At 37.0% G+C, this 15,940-nt stretch overlaps 3 protein-coding genes across 7 annotated transcripts; 1 reads left to right on the top strand and 2 right to left on the bottom strand.

Annotated features, from left to right (window-relative positions):
- Nucleotides 1-333: 333 nt before the first annotated feature.
- LOC105179479 (O-fucosyltransferase family protein) lies at nucleotides 334-4,500 on the top strand. Of its 3 annotated transcripts, none has more exons than XM_020691344.2 (10): nucleotides 334-1,133; nucleotides 1,341-1,430; nucleotides 1,512-1,603; nucleotides 1,726-1,801; nucleotides 2,143-2,231; nucleotides 2,420-2,540; nucleotides 2,617-2,760; nucleotides 3,300-3,634; nucleotides 3,751-3,991; nucleotides 4,083-4,218. In XM_020691344.2, the coding sequence occupies exons 1-10, from the start codon at nucleotides 744-746 to the stop codon at nucleotides 4,092-4,094; spliced, it is 1,590 nt and encodes a 529-aa protein (XP_020547003.1). In that variant the 5' UTR covers nucleotides 334-743; the 3' UTR covers nucleotides 4,095-4,218. The 3 variants fall into 3 exon arrangements, with proteins under 3 accessions (XP_020547003.1, XP_011101411.1, XP_011101412.1); XM_011103109.3 differs by having other exon boundaries at nucleotides 340-1,133; nucleotides 4,100-4,500; XM_011103110.3 differs by having other exon boundaries at nucleotides 341-1,133; nucleotides 1,344-1,430; nucleotides 4,100-4,500.
- A 108-nt stretch (nucleotides 4,501-4,608) lies between these two features.
- LOC105179478 (Xanthine/uracil permease family protein) lies at nucleotides 4,609-8,551 on the bottom strand. Its single transcript, XM_088876027.1, has 14 exons — nucleotides 8,094-8,551; nucleotides 7,907-8,004; nucleotides 7,540-7,716; nucleotides 7,089-7,189; nucleotides 6,913-6,988; nucleotides 6,766-6,825; nucleotides 6,491-6,675; nucleotides 6,244-6,340; nucleotides 6,075-6,161; nucleotides 5,874-5,932; nucleotides 5,702-5,793; nucleotides 5,538-5,615; nucleotides 5,292-5,452; nucleotides 4,609-5,018 (listed from the first exon to the last, which is right to left on the bottom strand). The coding sequence occupies exons 1-14, from the start codon at nucleotides 8,182-8,184 to the stop codon at nucleotides 4,806-4,808; spliced, it is 1,575 nt and encodes a 524-aa protein (XP_088732153.1). The 5' UTR covers nucleotides 8,185-8,551; the 3' UTR covers nucleotides 4,609-4,805.
- A 1,778-nt stretch (nucleotides 8,552-10,329) lies between these two features.
- LOC105179476 (transcriptional regulator family protein) lies at nucleotides 10,330-15,158 on the bottom strand. 3 transcript variants are annotated; one of them, XM_011103106.3, is made up of 9 exons: nucleotides 14,674-14,873; nucleotides 14,465-14,578; nucleotides 14,325-14,385; nucleotides 13,370-13,617; nucleotides 12,716-12,920; nucleotides 11,396-11,527; nucleotides 11,214-11,283; nucleotides 11,004-11,122; nucleotides 10,330-10,764 (listed from the first exon to the last, which is right to left on the bottom strand). In XM_011103106.3, exons 1-9 carry the CDS (start codon nucleotides 14,725-14,727, stop codon nucleotides 10,364-10,366), a joined length of 1,404 nt encoding a protein of 467 aa, XP_011101408.1. In that variant the 5' UTR covers nucleotides 14,728-14,873; the 3' UTR covers nucleotides 10,330-10,363. The 3 variants fall into 3 exon arrangements, with proteins under 3 accessions (XP_011101408.1, XP_011101407.1, XP_011101409.1); XM_011103105.3 differs by having other exon boundaries at nucleotides 14,465-15,158; XM_011103107.3 differs by having other exon boundaries at nucleotides 10,555-10,764; nucleotides 11,204-11,283; nucleotides 14,465-15,158.
- Between the last annotated feature and the right edge of the window lie 782 nt (nucleotides 15,159-15,940).

Genomic DNA, 15,940 nt, shown 5'->3' with positions numbered 1-15,940 from the left:
ACATAGTGGAAAAGGCAATCAAGAATACCGAACCTCGGTAGTTGAGTTGGTCGAGAAAGGGCCCGCGAAAAACACGTTGCATCTGCGCATACAATACAACCCTCTTTTCCCATGACCGCTTCAACTTCAAGGCTTCTTTCTCTTTTTCTCTTCCTCTCATCACTCAACCCATTTGAATTCTTGAGCGGAAAGCACAGAAAGCACAGAGACCCTGTTTGGTAAAGGGTTATTGTTGCCGATGTGATTCCTCGCTTCTATTATACTATAGTACAACGCATAAGGTCAGTTTTCAAACATATTGACCTGCTCTCCAATGTTAATTGATTTGTTTTGCAAAAACGTTACATGTTTTAGACGTTGATGCACATACCTTAATTTTCACCAACTTTTACTTCACTTGCAATCCATGCTTATTCTTTGATGTTTCCGGTTTATCTAATTTTTCTTGCTCTACATTCCCACCCAACTTCTAACACTTTTCGCAAGCTTCTCGAGCTCATGAGTGGAATGAAAATGCTGTGACATGCATGGAATGAATTTACTGCCATAGGCGCAAAAACTCAAAGGGATGAATTAAGGTTCATGAGTAATTTAGTCGAAATAGTGCTTCTTTAAGTGTAGTTCTTGATTTTGGTGGGCTGTTTCGTGAAAGCAATGTCCGTGGTGGAATAAGAGAGTGTGATTCATGTGCGTAATTTGCAGCAGTAGAACTTCAGAGGTGAAACACCCAGTCTTTTGAAGAAATGGGAAAGCAAGGGTCTCCAAAAAGCCCCCGTCCTGGTTCTTTAAGTTTTGATGCATCCTCTGGGTTCAAGGAGTATCAATTCAGATGGAATGAGATGCTACAAAATGGTGATCCTTCTCTAGGTAGGAGGGTGTCAGGGGGAGAATACACTTGGGACAAACCTATATTTGTCAAAGGATTTAAGAATGATAGTGTAAAATACAATGCCAGTAAAGGAGGTTCTGCTGGTAAAAAGCATCTGTGGTGGTTTCTTAGGCATTTGAGGTCTATTATATTCACATTCATGTTGATGGGATTGTTATTCCTTTTAGATTCGTTAATGTTTTCTCTTTTTGATCCATCATTTCTCGAGAACAGTCCAAATCCGAGTAAGGCATATGATGCAAAGGTACAACTTGACAATATCAATGCAGATCCGCTTTACTAAGCTTTAATTATTGCTCGATACGTTTTTTCTTCATAAGTACACTAATATAACTACATGATATCGGCATGTGTAATATAATCATTTGGTGATCATCTTGGTTCTGGTAACCGTTCAATCTATTATCAAAATTCTGTTGGCTGGCCAGTTAGTATTTTCCTTGCTTGCCAGCAGGGAAGAAACGCTGCATATGATGACCAAGAAAAAAGTCCGGTGTTGTATTCTAGACTTTTGCATATGGCTTCTCTTTCACTTGCAGAGGTCAGATTCAAAATCTAGGAATTATCACTCATAATTTTTCAGTAGAACTGCAAATATAAGTTTGATGTACTTGTGCTACAGAAAGATCCAGAGAAAACAGTGTCAAAGTTTTGGAAGGAACAATTTCCACAGGCATCTTCGTGGACACCTTGTGCAGATAAGAATGTCAAAAGGTATGTGTATGCGACTACCTTTTGTCTATGATTCAACTTCTTGATAATTGCCTACATAAATCTTTCATGCATTTGACAGTAAGGGATGCCTTTGGACTTGTTTAACCATTTATAATTGTCAGGGCAGGGACAGTGAACAACCACACTGGTTTTATTTTGGTCAGTGCAAATGGAGGACTAAATCAACAGCGAGTTGCGGTAAGCATGTTTTTCATTCTTTTTCAATTGAAGTAAATTTCCTTTTGTTTTACATATTCTGATTTTCTCCATATTCTGATGTTAAGTGGCTTATGAGGTTCTGTAGTACTTTGTTGTTCTAAAAGCTTGATGAGACAGAAACTTGCACAAACTTTTTTCAGAATTCTTGAGTCAGGCGCTTATTTAGATTCTATACTGAGTTGTCTTTGTTGAGTTAGTCTTTTCTGGTCAAGGCACCTCAAAACTCACTATTTGTAGTTTATTGAAATTTGTCTTGGAATTTCAACATAAGTACATAAAACATTGTACAATAAGATCTCCTCTCCTCGTGCTGTATGCAGGTCTGTAATGCTGTTGCTGTAGCATCTCTACTAAATGCAACATTAGTAATTCCCAAATTTCTCTATAGCAACGTATGGAAGGATCCCAGGTAAGTATGTGCTTCTTATCTTTCTCCACTTAAGAGACGAGTTACCTTCGTTGTTTTACTTTCCCACTATGGATTTGTATGCAATGAATACAACGCTGCATCTGTGATTTAGGTGTTTTAAATATTTACTGTGCTCAGCCAATTGTTGATATCAGAAGATTTGACTCTCTAATACATTGTTATTGCAGCCAGTTCAGTGATATATATCAAGAAGAAACGTTTATGCACACACTAAAGAATGATATAAATATTATAAAGGAGCTTCCTTCTCATCTGAGATCATTAGATCTGGAGGCCATTGGTAGTCTAGTATGTTACCTATTCAATTTTTTGACTAAGGACTGCTCTGGAGAACTATGTGTAAGGCCTCTCATATGCTTTTCAGGTGACAGATGCAGACCTTGCAAAGGAGGCAACACCTAATGAATATATAAAGAATATACTTCCTATTTTATTGCGTAATGGAATTGTTCATTTCCTTGGATTTGGCAATCGACTTGGCTTTGACCCATTGCCTTATGATCTTCAGGTAAAGCTCATTTGCATAAGATCAATGTACCAGAAAAGACTCATTCCGTCAGATTTACCTTCAATTTCATGTTCCAACTTTTTACACATTATACTTTGTTCGGATTTATCATATAAACCCTCTGCATATTTTGCTTCATCCTTACTGAGTGAAGTGTTTCAAATATTTCTTGTATAATGATCAGTTTAGCATTTGATCTTTGCTGACATCATAATAAACTTCAGCAATACTCAGAAATCTCAATATCCAATCAAGTAAAAGATATGCTTATGAGGCATGGGACTCTCTTGTCGGTACTTCATACAAATCTGAGTACGAAATCTGTGTTACACCATTTACGCAGTCACATTAATCATCAATCAGTAGATGATAAAAGATAACAGATTGTTTACTTGCAAGATATCATTTGAAAAGCAGAGGAAGCCTCATCTCTTTTCCTCTTTCTTTTTTTTTCCCCATTTTTCTACGTGGACATTGCATATATATGATGTTTCACTTCAAATTTTCACTTGTTTAACTCAGATAAAATTGTTCTGCAGAAACTTAGATGCAAGTGTAACTTCCATGCTTTAAAGTTTGTACCAAAGATTCAGAAAATTGGCTCCTTATTGGTGAAGAGGATAAGAAAATATGACAGTGCAAGAAGCATGTTAGACAAGCAGCTTCTTGGAAACTTCATCTCTAGCATCCCTTCTGGAGAGCAAGTTAATATAGCTAGCTCTTCCAAATATCTTGCTCTGCATTTAAGGTTTGAAGTGGATATGGTGGCCTATTCAATGTGTGACTTTGGAGGTGGTGAAAACGAGACCAGGGAACTTCAAGCATATAGAGAAGAGCATTTTCCGCTGCTCCTTGAGCGCTTGAAGAAAGTGAAGTATGGTTACGAAATGCTTAAAGTTTAACCATCAGTCTTTGCTTTGTGATCAATGCATCTTACGACATACTTTCTTTTTTTAAAAAAAATTCCATTGTTGATTTTATTGCTGGCAGACCCCTCTCCCCCGCAGAATTGAGAAAGATGGGAAGATGTCCTTTGACACCAGAAGAAGCAGCTCTGGTTCTTGCTGGTCTTGGATTTAGCAGTGGGGCTTATATCTATCTTGCTGGTTCCCAAATTTATGGAGGAAAATCAAGAATGCGTCCTGTAATCAATCTCTATCCTAATATTGTCACAAAAGAGGATCTCCTCTCACCCACTGAACTGGCACCTTTTAGGAATTTTTCTTCTCAGGTAATTAGGCTTTTACAGGTCATTCTCAGTCACCTCGTAATCATACAGGCTCTAAAGCATCTCTCTATAGTCATATTTGATAATAGAACAGAAACTCTTGTGATGCAGCTTGCAGCTTTAGACTTCATTGCTTGTGCTGCTTCTGATGTATTTGCGATGACGGATTCTGGGAGCCAGTTATCATCCCTAGTCTCTGGTTTTCGAATATATTATGGTGGAGGAAATGCTCCCACGCTGCGGCCTAGCAAGAAGAGGCTGGCAGCAATTTTGCAAGAAAACAGCACTATCAGGTGGCAGAGTTTTGAGAACAGAATAAGGAAGATGATCGAAGAAGGTCAAAGAGTGCATATAAGGGGTTTTGGCAGAAGCATTTATCGACAGCCAAGATGCAACGAGTGCATGTGCAAGCACCAATAGTCTTCTTTGTACCTTTTTCTTGTTTTTCCTTTCTTTTCTCTGATATCAAATTCATTGGATCCATCTAAGAAGCAAATGAGTTGGTGTTGTTGCGCCTTTTTTCTGTTACTTTTGGGAACTGTAACAACATTCTCAATCTTGAACCTTATTATTTCACCCATGATTCTGCAGTTGGGAAAAATTTAATGCACAACAAAAACTGGATAAATTAGTTTTATTGGATTAAACTTAAATAACCCAAACCAGATGAGTTCAAACAAATGAAAAAATAATGACAGAGGAGGTGAATCTGTCAATCTACAAACATTCTTCTACGAATCAGGATTGTATTAGTATTTAATACAATCCTCTTCGCGTACATCTAATTGACTTTTCCTCTTCGTTTTGTCCTTGTAGATCATGAAGGAGGGAAGAATCTGTTGAGATTGAAAGGGAGGGTGTAAAACTCTTCATTTCTGCTGTCCCCTTTGAATGTTCTGAACTTAGCCCACCACGGCATTCCCCGGTCTCTAGCACTGTCCTTATAGTCAAGTGTGTTATCCAGGAATACAGCCACCATTAAGGCAACAGTTGGCGATGACAGAAATATTGTGTTCAGGAAATCATTGAACTGCAGCAGAATCCAAGGAAAAGCAGAATATGATGTCAAAAGTTAATGAGTAATCTCACTTTTAATGGAAAAATAATTTATATTGCTCTTATCTTTGTGTGTGTAATGACATGATCATTACATATTCGAGTGCCATGTATGCAGAACTAATATCTTTTCAAGAAAAAAAAAACATATTATGCAAAAGATGGTGATTTATTCCTCTTCCTAATTATGACACCTAAAAATCCTTACTCCAATTGTTCAAAGATTTATGTGGAAAATGTAACTTACCCATCCAGCTTTGGTGTGTGCAGGACCATGAAGAGCAGCAGCGGTATATTCCCTGAAGTACTCAGGAATGGACAAACCAAGGAAGAGGGAGACGCCAGTGATGAAGAGGTTCCTCATTGAGTTCATGTTTGTGAATTGTAAAAACGACAGCCCCACGGAAGCTACAAACAGTGGTAAACAATCATACAAGGGAAATATAAAAATGCTGAATAATGAAAAAGCATATCAAAAAGCCAGAAAACCCACCAACAAGACCGAACATAACGCAATACAAAGCTGCAAATATTGTGAAAGGTATTGATGCAAATAATGCTCCAAATTTCCCTACACAATACAAAAGAGTATATTTATAAGAAAAATGTTAATCAATTCATGTTGTGTTTTTGGGAATGCATGGCTATATTACTTACCCAAAATTGAGAAGAAGATCATGAAACCAGCTGAAATTTGTATTACCCTCCGACTGCCAACACGAGTGCTTCCAAGCAGACCAATGTTTTCCCTGTTTTTACATATAAAGTGAACCAGTAAATCCTGTATCGTCTGCGGAGCTGAAGCAGTAAAGCAAGCCAAAATACTTACACTGAAACTGTAGATCCTGTAGCTGTACCAAACATTCCGTCCAACAGGATTCCGATGCCCTGTATGTTAGAAGTACTCGTGAGTTTCGTATGAAAGTTGTGCTAGACGATAAATTATTGTGTAGAACTTCTGCAAAGACATTATATTTCTATCCAGCAAATTCACGTCATATGCACAACTGATGTTCTTTTAACAACAGACCTGCCAGCCTATTCCACGGCTAAGAACATGAGCAGGAGGTGGTGTGGCACTTGCCAAACGAGATGCCGCCTTGTATGCTCCGGTTGACTGCAGAAATAAAGACCTAATTTGCTATTAAACTGATCCATGAATAACTTAAGAAATTCTTTGACATGTTGAGGTTTTCTACCTCGATCAAGGAGACTAGTACAGCAGACATCATTCCAAACGCATGGCCAGCATCAAATGTCGGTGCACCCCACTGAAGTGGGTACGGGATTTTGATCCTATTCATTCATTTTAGAGGCAACAATAAGTGCTCATTCAAGCTTATCCAAACATCGAGGACCGTGAATGTTAATGTTTTGCTTAGACTTGAAGATGTACATAAAAATACATAGTTTGATTCATTGTTTGACATGTTTATTAATACTAACCAAGGTGCAGAAGAAATGAGGTTCGCTTTGTCAGTGCGACAGTTTCTTTGGGTTAATTCAGGGTGATGCTTGTAAGCCCCGCTAGCAGTGAGGAGATGTGCGTAAGCCCATATAACAGTGACTGAAATGAGAAGAGCAAATCGTTCCAATACAGGGATTTGTTTTGTTTGGAAGTGCTTCAAGTACTGTGTGACAAAAATAAAATGAGACATTAGCGGAGCTTAAACAGACATGGTTTCAAAAATGAAAAAGAATCTAAACACTAAATACAACACCTGGGAGAAGGCAACAAATAAGATGAACATCGGAATGCCAATTTCCACACATCGCCCAACCTGATAAAATTGCATCAGAAACAAATAAGAAGAAAGCGAGGAAAATGATTCATATATTCAGCATTTGAAACTGAATTTTTAACTTACCACAGGGAAGCCTCGATCGAATAGACCGAAACCCACAAGAGAAATTACAGGAACCATCCCGAGCGGACTGAAAAACCTGTAGTAAACAGCTTTCTCTAATTAATTGAGAAACTCAACAACATGCTGTGTTTGGAATGTTCAAGTGCAATAACGGTTTATCTCAGGATAAACTATACCTGGAACATATAGCCCACAGCTGACTGTAGCCCAAAATGATCTGCACGCTCGATGCTACTATCAATGCACCTTGTATTGCTCTCATTGTATTCAGAAATCTCTATAAGTGGAAAATACCCATTAATAGCAATAGTAGAGGTTGTCAATCGACAAGTCCGGAAAGATTCAGAAATTTAAATTGCATTTGCACATTCTTTATCCAAAACTCGTAAGAACTTATGCATTTAATACGTGATTTCTTTATCCAAAACTCGTACGAACTTATGCATTTAATACGTGATTATATTTACAATTGGAGAACACAATCTTGCTGACGTAAGTTTCCAAAACTCGTCCCACTGCAGCATAGTCATATTTTAAGGGGAAGTTTGATAAACTGGAATGAGGAAAAATTAAAAATCGATTGTATGTATGGATAAAGCAGATGCACTTGACAGGTATACCACATACCATATGAGGGTCTGGAATTCTCTGCAAGGACGAATCATGGATGATTGAAATTATAGGCACCATGAATGCCCATGATCCACCAATAACAGTAGGCAATCTGGTTCCGAACAGTGTTTGCAGCAATGTGTTTATTCCTCCAACAAATAGCAAAGTCTGAACTACTCTCACCTTATCATCCTAATTGCAAGAATCAAAAGTAAAATTTGCTCAACAACATAAGCCAGATATGTATTCTTGAATGTTCCACAGCTTGATATGAATCCCACAACCCCAACTTTCTCAAGCGTAAGGAATCAAGAATGACTACTTTCTTAACCAAGAATCTTTAGAAATCGAGAAAACAAATAAAATTAAGTTATGATCTTACGTCGGTTCCGCCCATCAACGGAACAAGAAAAGAAGGAATCATGACCGCGGTCCCCAGTGCCAAAATATAATGTTGAAATCCAAGCGCTATTGCCTCCCCTGTTTTTGGCACGCAGAAAATCATTCAATAAATCTACTAATGAACACACAGACAGTGGAAGTAACTCAAAGATCAAGAACTGGCATACCCCAAGAAGGATTAGAGTCAATGCAATACTCTAATCCCTGAAGTTGGTCCATCGGAGGATGACTTATTTCCTCTGGTTTTGGAGCCGCCATCTCACTAAACTCACTTCTCTTCACCAACTTTCCCTCTTTCTCCCAAATTCCCGAAAGGGATTCACCAAAATCAAAATTAACTTAACAGGGCTTAGTGTGAACAAACAAATTCTTGGTTTGTTCACAGTAATGGCGGATGAGTTAATCAATTAAGATAGAAAGCAAAAAGGCAAAAGAGAGACAGGACCAAGAAAAGTAGAAAAAGGTGAGAGAGAGAGAGAGAGAGGGAGAGAGTCAATGTGATTGGACTGAAATATTGTATATATATGTATATATATAGGCGGTGGGAAAGATTTAGAGAGAGAGAGGGGGGAAGGAGGGAGAGTACACAGTTGCAGCCCACCTCCGAAGCTTTTTTTCGCATAAAACTGCTCTTGATTTGCTTTCTCTGCTGCGTGCCTTTTTCTTTGATAGTGAATGTCCCGTTAACTTTCAGTAAATTCCCAAGATTGCCCCTGAAGGAACTGCCAAACCAGATGTTACCGTTAGCCCCTGGCTTTCTGAGTTGTACTTCCTGAGCCTTGTTTAAATTTTTGTTTTTTAATCTCTGTTTCTCTGCTAACTTTTGAGATTTTCAAATTTCTTTCTTTTGTTTAGGGAAATAAATTAGTGTGTCAGTTTCTTATTTAGATTTTATTTTCTCATAGAAAATTTAGATAAATATATAATAGTTTATCTTTATCTAAAAGTTTACAAATTAGTTAGTAACATACTTTAAATTTATATTTTTATATCTAATCTATTGTTTATTTTCATTCAAAAAATAAAAGAAAAAGCTAGATAAATTAAATTATTAACAAACTAATAGTATCTATAATTATTGATTAATTTAATTTGAAATCTTGAATGATTTACATAAACGAAATATTAACTAGTTTAATCAGAAAAAATCAGATCATCTTACCCTAAATCATTGCGTGTTTATTGAACCCAATATTTAGATAATCTTAATTTAACTACAGGAAATGATTTATATATTCTCACCACTTAATTTCCGGTAAAAAGCCGACCTTGAAGAAGGAAATTAATAAAAATCGAAAAAGTAAAAAAGAATAGTAAGGAATATACGTGGTCAGAGCTAAAAGTTAAAAAGGATTGTTTTATATACGTATGGGTTGTACTGCTTGGCAACTGCAATTTGGAGTTAATTAGGTGGAGGCGACGTGTGAAGGAGCAGCAGTAACAACATCAACGTCTCTCTTGCAGCGTAAAGACAAAGCAGCAGCCTTGATCTTCGAGCTCCCCTCCCTCTACTCTTTTCATGCCATTTAAACCTCCTACCTGCCCAACACCAACACCAACCCACACATTCAAAATGCAAATTGACACTCAACCCAAACTGGTAACAATTTTGTGGTAAATGAATTTACCGCTTTGGATTGTTTAATCAATTATTTGCTCAATTTTATTCCCACCAGAAATGCAACATTATCAGTTGTATTTTACTTAATTATGTGGGTTTGTATGTACCATAACAATATGTTTAACCAACTCAAAATTAGAAAAGAAGCAGCCCGCTTATTTATTTGGTACTATCAAAGAAAATATTAGAAACAGAGTAAATACAGAGAGGAAAATGGTAGAGGGTAGAGGTGTCATCATGAGGACTCTCAGGATGCCAGTCATCAAGAAAATTACGTATCACAAGAAGCATAGACGTTATGGTTTGAAAATGATCCGATAGACGAGTATAGTACGATACTTAATGCTGATTAATGATGAGTGGACTGGGGCCTGAACAATCATGTCCTCCTATGTGTGTGTGTGTGTGGTGGGGAGGGTATGGTTAAAGAGGCAAAAACTTATCGTGGCAACAACTTTCAGTGCGTGGGGAAAAGGCAATGCGCTAAAGCTATAAAATAAATACAATGGTTAAATCGAGGCAAAGAAATTAAGAATAAGATAAAAAGGTAGGGCCTTGCTGCTTCTGACTGCTTATGGAAACAAGACTTCCTTTCGGCTGGAGGGTTGATTTTGGTATCACATTTTGACTGCATACAGGGAAACGCAGGAGGGAAATAAGACAATGAGAGAAAGAACGTCCATGATCACACAATTCATCCCGAATAGAGGCCGGGAACTCAATAGTCAATACTGAGCATGCATCCAACAGCTGTTTCTACGAATAATTAAGCAGTCGAGTCATTAATGTCAAAAATGTGTGTTTTAAAAGCATGAATCAAGAAAGTTCCTGATCAGCAAACTCTGCCATTGTTAAAAAATTAAGCAAACATCTTGCTTTAAGAAAATACAACATCAAGCATTTCATTATACGTGGATCACCATTAGTGTACAATTTATAGCACCTACGATCAAGAAGTACACTTTGGCTGCTAAAAGACTTGAAAGGTATAATATTGTTATCTAAATAAGCCTCATATACAGCCATGTCTACAGTGTGTGTCCTCAACACAGGACGCAAGCTTAAAATCCCGGCCACAGCAACTCTTTTGATCTTCATGTCAGTGGCTATGCTAGTACCGACCTCAAGGTTTAACATCAGAAGGACAACTCTATGATCTTCTCTCCAACTTCTTGTCACTAGATCGCTTATCTTCTGCCTCCTTTCTTCTCTGTTGCCTGCCATAGTACAAATTTCAATGTTCAAAAACCTAAATCGGCAAGAGGGCAGACGAGCCTATACATGCATTCTATATATACACGACTAGGCGGAAGTCAACCAGAAGGTGGAAACATGTTACAGGTACATTTCTTAATCTCATTTCACCAAAGTGGCAACAAAGTGGAGAGTGGAGACACCATGTTAAGAATGTGGAAAAAGTAAAGATATGATAAGAAATTCCTAACACAAAACTTACGCAAACGCTGAGTATCCACTACCAGCTTTAGCAGCAGAGAGAAGTGCTGCATGAGCACCGACAGCAGACAGATTTTCTTGCCCTCCTGTCGCCAGAGAATTCCGTTGATCAACATCCACCTGAAACCAAAGACAGTGAGGCAACTATCTCAAATTCATACTTTATTTCCATAGCTGCAAACCATGTGCAAGTAAATGAACCTTATCCCACTTTGATTTCTTGTTCTGTCTACCATCACGAGCTGTAACATCTGAAGTTGCAGTTGCAACAGCAGTCAATCCTGCAGAACCCAGAACCAACAGTTCAAGAAAAATTGTAATTCAGCACATTTTCAAACCCTAAATCATTTGAAGGAATTTAACAGAATAAAGACTGATTATGTATTCAAGTGCCTGGAGTTGGCATGCTGATCTTTGGTGTAGGAACAACATTTCCTGGCTGTATTCCTCCAGAAGCAAAATCTAATTTCTGAGTTTTCTTTCTTTCTTGCTCCCTTCTTTCCATTTCTCGCCTCATGTCAGCTTCTACTTGCACAACAAAAAAGTGTGAAAAAACAGATGATATGTCTTGGCTAAATGAAAATATGGCAATCTGTCTCTACAAGATGAGAAAAGATTCAAATGAAAATAAAACACATAAATCATAGAAAGTCAGATGGAAATTTCATAATAGGCCATGATCCTAAGTAACTTCAAAACCATGATGCCTCACTAGAATTATTTAGGTACTTCGGAGCGAAAAGGCAAATGGGCCAAGCGTCAACCATGGCCTGAATGCCTGACCATCCGCCCCATACGACAAGGCATAACTTTTACCATTTAAACATTGATCATAATATCCAAAATAGATGCAGGTGAAAGGCACAATTTCAGCCGAGGGGACAACCAAAAGGGGAAATGCAAGAAATTGAAGATATAGTGCCAATTTCAGCAAAACAAATCCAGGACAAAATGTCCACGAAAAGAACTTCTGCGACAAGGATATCTTGATTGCTTATCACAAAATTGGCGCTCGTCACGACAGAAGTAGCCACTAAAATTGAAAAAGAAAACTATTCTACTGACACCACCACAAGAATTTACATTCATCGTACATGCCACCATGTTTTCTGTTACTGTCACTTACAAAATCATAAACCTCTATTTTATTTTCAAACTTGCCCTTTCCCGAGTAATTTATATATAGTCAGGTGATTCACTAAAATCTTGAAGCTGATTTCACGAAATAGTGGGCATGTTTATCCTCCAGCCTCTAAATTTTGAGAAATAAGATCAAGTTCACGTGCATCTGTTCCATCAAATGTGAGTCTGTGTAATAATGTAGCATGAACTTCTCTAACACAGCATGGGAATAATGGCGATACTCTTACCCCTGCAGTGAAAGGGAGGTGCCAAATGGATACGTCATATGTGAAAGATGACGGATGGTGCTTGGCCGTTTGAACTCAAGGACGAAGTTGAATCTCAGAATTTCATAAGTTGTTCATATCTAATCCTGTAGGGCATATAACTTTTTTTTTTAAAAGGTTTTTACTAAAAACCTTCAATGGTTTATAAGCTGCCCAATATCTAGTACAATGATTTAACCAAACCCCAATCAAACAAAATGACCACAAAATCATCTGATTTGCAAGTCTTATAACAGCATAGACAAACAAATTAAAAATACCACAAAAATACAGAAAATCCAAGGATGCTAGGAATGGGTCAAACCTATTTCATCATAAAAGTCACTTTTGTCGTATCCATGAGGATCAAAGACATCTTTACTGAAGCAAGATCCTATCTGATCAATATCTTGGTAGGTCACAGCATGCAGCAGGAAATCAGGGTTGCGATATTCCTTTCTGTTACGCACCTCTGCATTGAAGCTTCTTCCAGTTGTCTTCTTCAGTGCAAGAAACTTGATAATCTTCTCCTAGAGCAACCACATACACAAGAGAAATAGAATAAATACAAGGAAGCTAGCAAGAAAAATGTCATAGCAACATGAAAATCATCTATTTCAGAAAATATAACAGAGATTATATCAACTAAGTTTCTCTTTCCCTGAGCCTTACGTAGGTGTCCTAATCCTACACTGGGTGCAAATTGGTTCCATAGCACAATTTTGGAGATGCAGGAGTAGTCACCACAGATTGCAGGTCAACCAGATGTGAGAAATGCACATGTTTCTGTGATTATCCAACCATGAAAAGAAACCAAACAAAAGGTCATTTCACTATACCTAATACCTAAAAGTGAACAGCAAACACACTTCGGGTCACTGGGTGGAATTTATAAGAACTGCTGTTTCACCATAACAATTATTTATTGTTCATGCTCCAAGTAACTATCATTAATACCCTGTACGGAGCAGGTACTTACTTGCAGTTCATCTGAGCATTTGCCCTTGGGAGGCGTGGGAAGAAACTTGTCCAATGGATCAACATCTTTTTGCTCTTCAATAGAAACCATAACAGCATCCTCAATCTCAGTTAATTCTGATTCATTTTTAGCATTCATCGCTTCTAATTCAGGCTGATCATTTGGCTCCAACGATCGAGGGGATGTTGCTTGAGTGCTAGGTGTTGGGAGCCGCGCAACTCCTGGTGATTTCTTTTCTCGGGACTCACCTAAAGCACAGGAAACCAGTAGAAATACTGTTGAAAGAACCATTAAGCAGCTCAAAAGACATGCTCTTCTCAAGGTTGCAAGAAAATTAGTGCAAACTAGACTTGTATTCCAAGATCAGTAATACAACTTGAACTACAGCAGTTCTTACATTATCGAGGTCCTTTATCTTACTAAACCAATGTAATACATGCATTAAAAACACAGCATATTATAGCATATTACATTTTGAGAAGTTATACATGCAATACAAAGCAAATCATGTTGGCACACACCTAAATCTGGATTTCCATGGGTAATAAGCAATAACGACAAACAGCAAAAACAAAAGCAACAGTAAAGCAATAGAAGTTCATGTTAGAGATTTAACCATTCAAAATTATCAACTCTCTTTTCTCATCTACACAATCTTTATACCATCCCACTGGAAAGGAGAAAAAATAACAACAAATCTTCTAATGAAGGTTCTGTTGTCATTAGGAATTAGAGTATTCATTCTATCCTAAACATCACTATTTGATACTTCTCGCTGGAAATGGACAAAAATAACAAACAAACTTTACTGAAGGGCTGTTTCGTTAAGTGTTACAGCAGTCATTTTTATCATAAACATCAGTATCTAAAGTTGCATTGAGTTCTGAATCAAATTATGCAAGGAATCGCAGATCAAAATAGAAGTCATGTAAGACAGCAGACAGGAAAACCGTACCATCACCAGCTTGGAGCTTCTCCCCATACATTACTCTACCAGCCGCCAAGATTTCACCTTCCTAAAATACCAATCAATAAATCATAATTCTAATACGGAGAAAAACAAATTGCAGGAGTTTAATGGCGTCAAAATTAAACCTCAGCCTCTGGAGATATCGCGCCCTCTTCATGCCCATAATCCACAATCGTTAGTCGATTCTTTTGACTCTGAAGAGAATTCGAATCCGAACCAACTGCTTGTTGTTGCTGCTGCTGTTGAGGCGAAAAGAGAGATAGCTGTGGAGTTGCAGACGCCGAAGAAGTACCATAATTAAAGGTCTTATTAGGAGTAGAATTGTCAATCAAACCTGTCTCTTCCTGCTCCACTGGCATAGTTTCATTGCCAAAATCACTAACGCCATCGTTATCTTTCATGGTAACGGCATCCGACTCGGGAGCGGGAATATTCTCTTCATAACGATTTTCCTCCTCTTCATCGATGTCTTCCATTTCATCGTCTTCATCGCCGTACATGGAGAGCAAGGCTATGCCCTCCGACGCTCTCTTCTCTGATGCCATTGAAACCCTAATCTAGGGTTCTTCTTTCTAATCTTTTCTCTTTCTTCTGAGTAATTTTCTTTTTTTCTTGGATGCGTGTCGAAAGCCTATAATTGGGAAACAAATTTGTATTAGGGTTTTGAGTTTTGGATTTGAATCTGGAAAGCGAGGGTTTCAGCGCGAGCGGTCGAGATAGACGAACTGTACAGTAGTAGCGGGTGCGGTACTACCGTTGCCCCTCCCTCCTTATGGACTCTCCTCTTCTCTCCAATTTGAATAGAAGCCGGTGAAATGAGATAACTTAACAAACGATAAATTGCATAATATATATTCTTTAAATTTAGCTAAAATTCTTTTATGCTAAAATAATAGGTGAATATTTTCTATATTTTTTAAAATATTGCATATTCTTCCTTTTGTTAACTAAGTTTATTGGTGTGAAATTTTGTTCTAAATTATTCGTTATACCCTCCTTATATTATTATTAATCTTAATTGCGAAAAATAAACGGGTCAAATTTTAAAATAATTTAAAAAATATATTTTTTATAAATATAATTATATATACATGTAATGTATATATTATATATATAACATATATACATTATAAAATATATATACATATATATATAAATTGGGCGGCGGCCCCCCTACAAAATGGGGCGATGCGAGCTGCCCCTTCTACAAAGGGCGGTGGTCAAATCCAGAGCGATGTCGTTTTGGATCTAGGCGAGCAAGCGATAGAGAAAGAGAAAAAATAAATAAATAAATAATATTTATAATAAATAATATAAGTTAAAATAATTAATATAATTTATTTGTACAATATATTTTATAAAAAATATTTTTTAAAATATACTTTAATTAATAATAATTAAGTTTAGTTAACAATATATTATTATTATAAGTGACTTTTATATTTCATATATTTTTATTTTAAAATAATTTTAGTATATTAAATAGGTATTGTGTTAAATGTAAAATTTTTAATTGTTAGGTTTTTTATATTTAAATTATATTTCATATGAATTTTTATTTTGAAGATAATTTTATAATGTTAAATTTGTATTGTATTTTT

The sequence above is a fragment of the Sesamum indicum genome, linkage group LG12 (assembly GCF_026168435.1).
Source record: "Sesamum indicum cultivar Baizhima isolate 11 linkage group LG12, ASM2616843v1, whole genome shotgun sequence".
NCBI lineage: Eukaryota > Viridiplantae > Streptophyta > Magnoliopsida > Lamiales > Pedaliaceae > Sesamum > Sesamum indicum.
Note: the sequence above shows the minus strand (reverse complement) of the source record. Positions and strands in the feature narration are given on the sequence as shown.

What these genes read in the sequence shown, in the direction of transcription:
- LOC105179478 (XM_088876027.1), bottom strand. Translation starts at nt 8,184, where the DNA reads ATGGCGGCTCCAAAACCAGAGGAAATAAGTCATCCTCCGATGGACCAA. An exon ending in TCGATCGAGGCTTCCCTGTG is followed by an intron (nt 6,826 to 6,912) that starts GTAAGTTAAAAA and finishes CAATTTTATCAG; the next exon opens with GTTGGGCGATGTGTGGAAAT. An exon ending in GATCTTCTTCTCAATTTTGG is followed by an intron (nt 5,616 to 5,701) that starts GTAAGTAATATA and finishes TGTATTGTGTAG; the next exon opens with GGAAATTTGGAGCATTATTT.
- LOC105179479 (XM_011103109.3), top strand. Translation starts at nt 744, where the DNA reads ATGGGAAAGCAAGGGTCTCCAAAAAGCCCCCGTCCTGGTTCTTTAAGT. An exon ending in GCAGATAAGAATGTCAAAAG is followed by an intron (nt 1,604 to 1,725) that starts GTATGTGTATGC and finishes TATAATTGTCAG; the next exon opens with GGCAGGGACAGTGAACAACC. An exon ending in CATTGCCTTATGATCTTCAG is followed by an intron (nt 2,761 to 3,299) that starts GTAAAGCTCATT and finishes ATTGTTCTGCAG; the next exon opens with AAACTTAGATGCAAGTGTAA.
- LOC105179476 (XM_011103105.3), bottom strand. Translation starts at nt 14,884, where the DNA reads ATGGCATCAGAGAAGAGAGCGTCGGAGGGCATAGCCTTGCTCTCCATG. An exon ending in GATCAGCATGCCAACTCCAG is followed by an intron (nt 11,284 to 11,395) that starts GCACTTGAATAC and finishes TGGGTTCTGCAG; the next exon opens with GATTGACTGCTGTTGCAACT. An exon ending in AGACAGAACAAGAAATCAAA is followed by an intron (nt 11,123 to 11,213) that starts GTGGGATAAGGT and finishes CTTTGGTTTCAG; the next exon opens with GTGGATGTTGATCAACGGAA.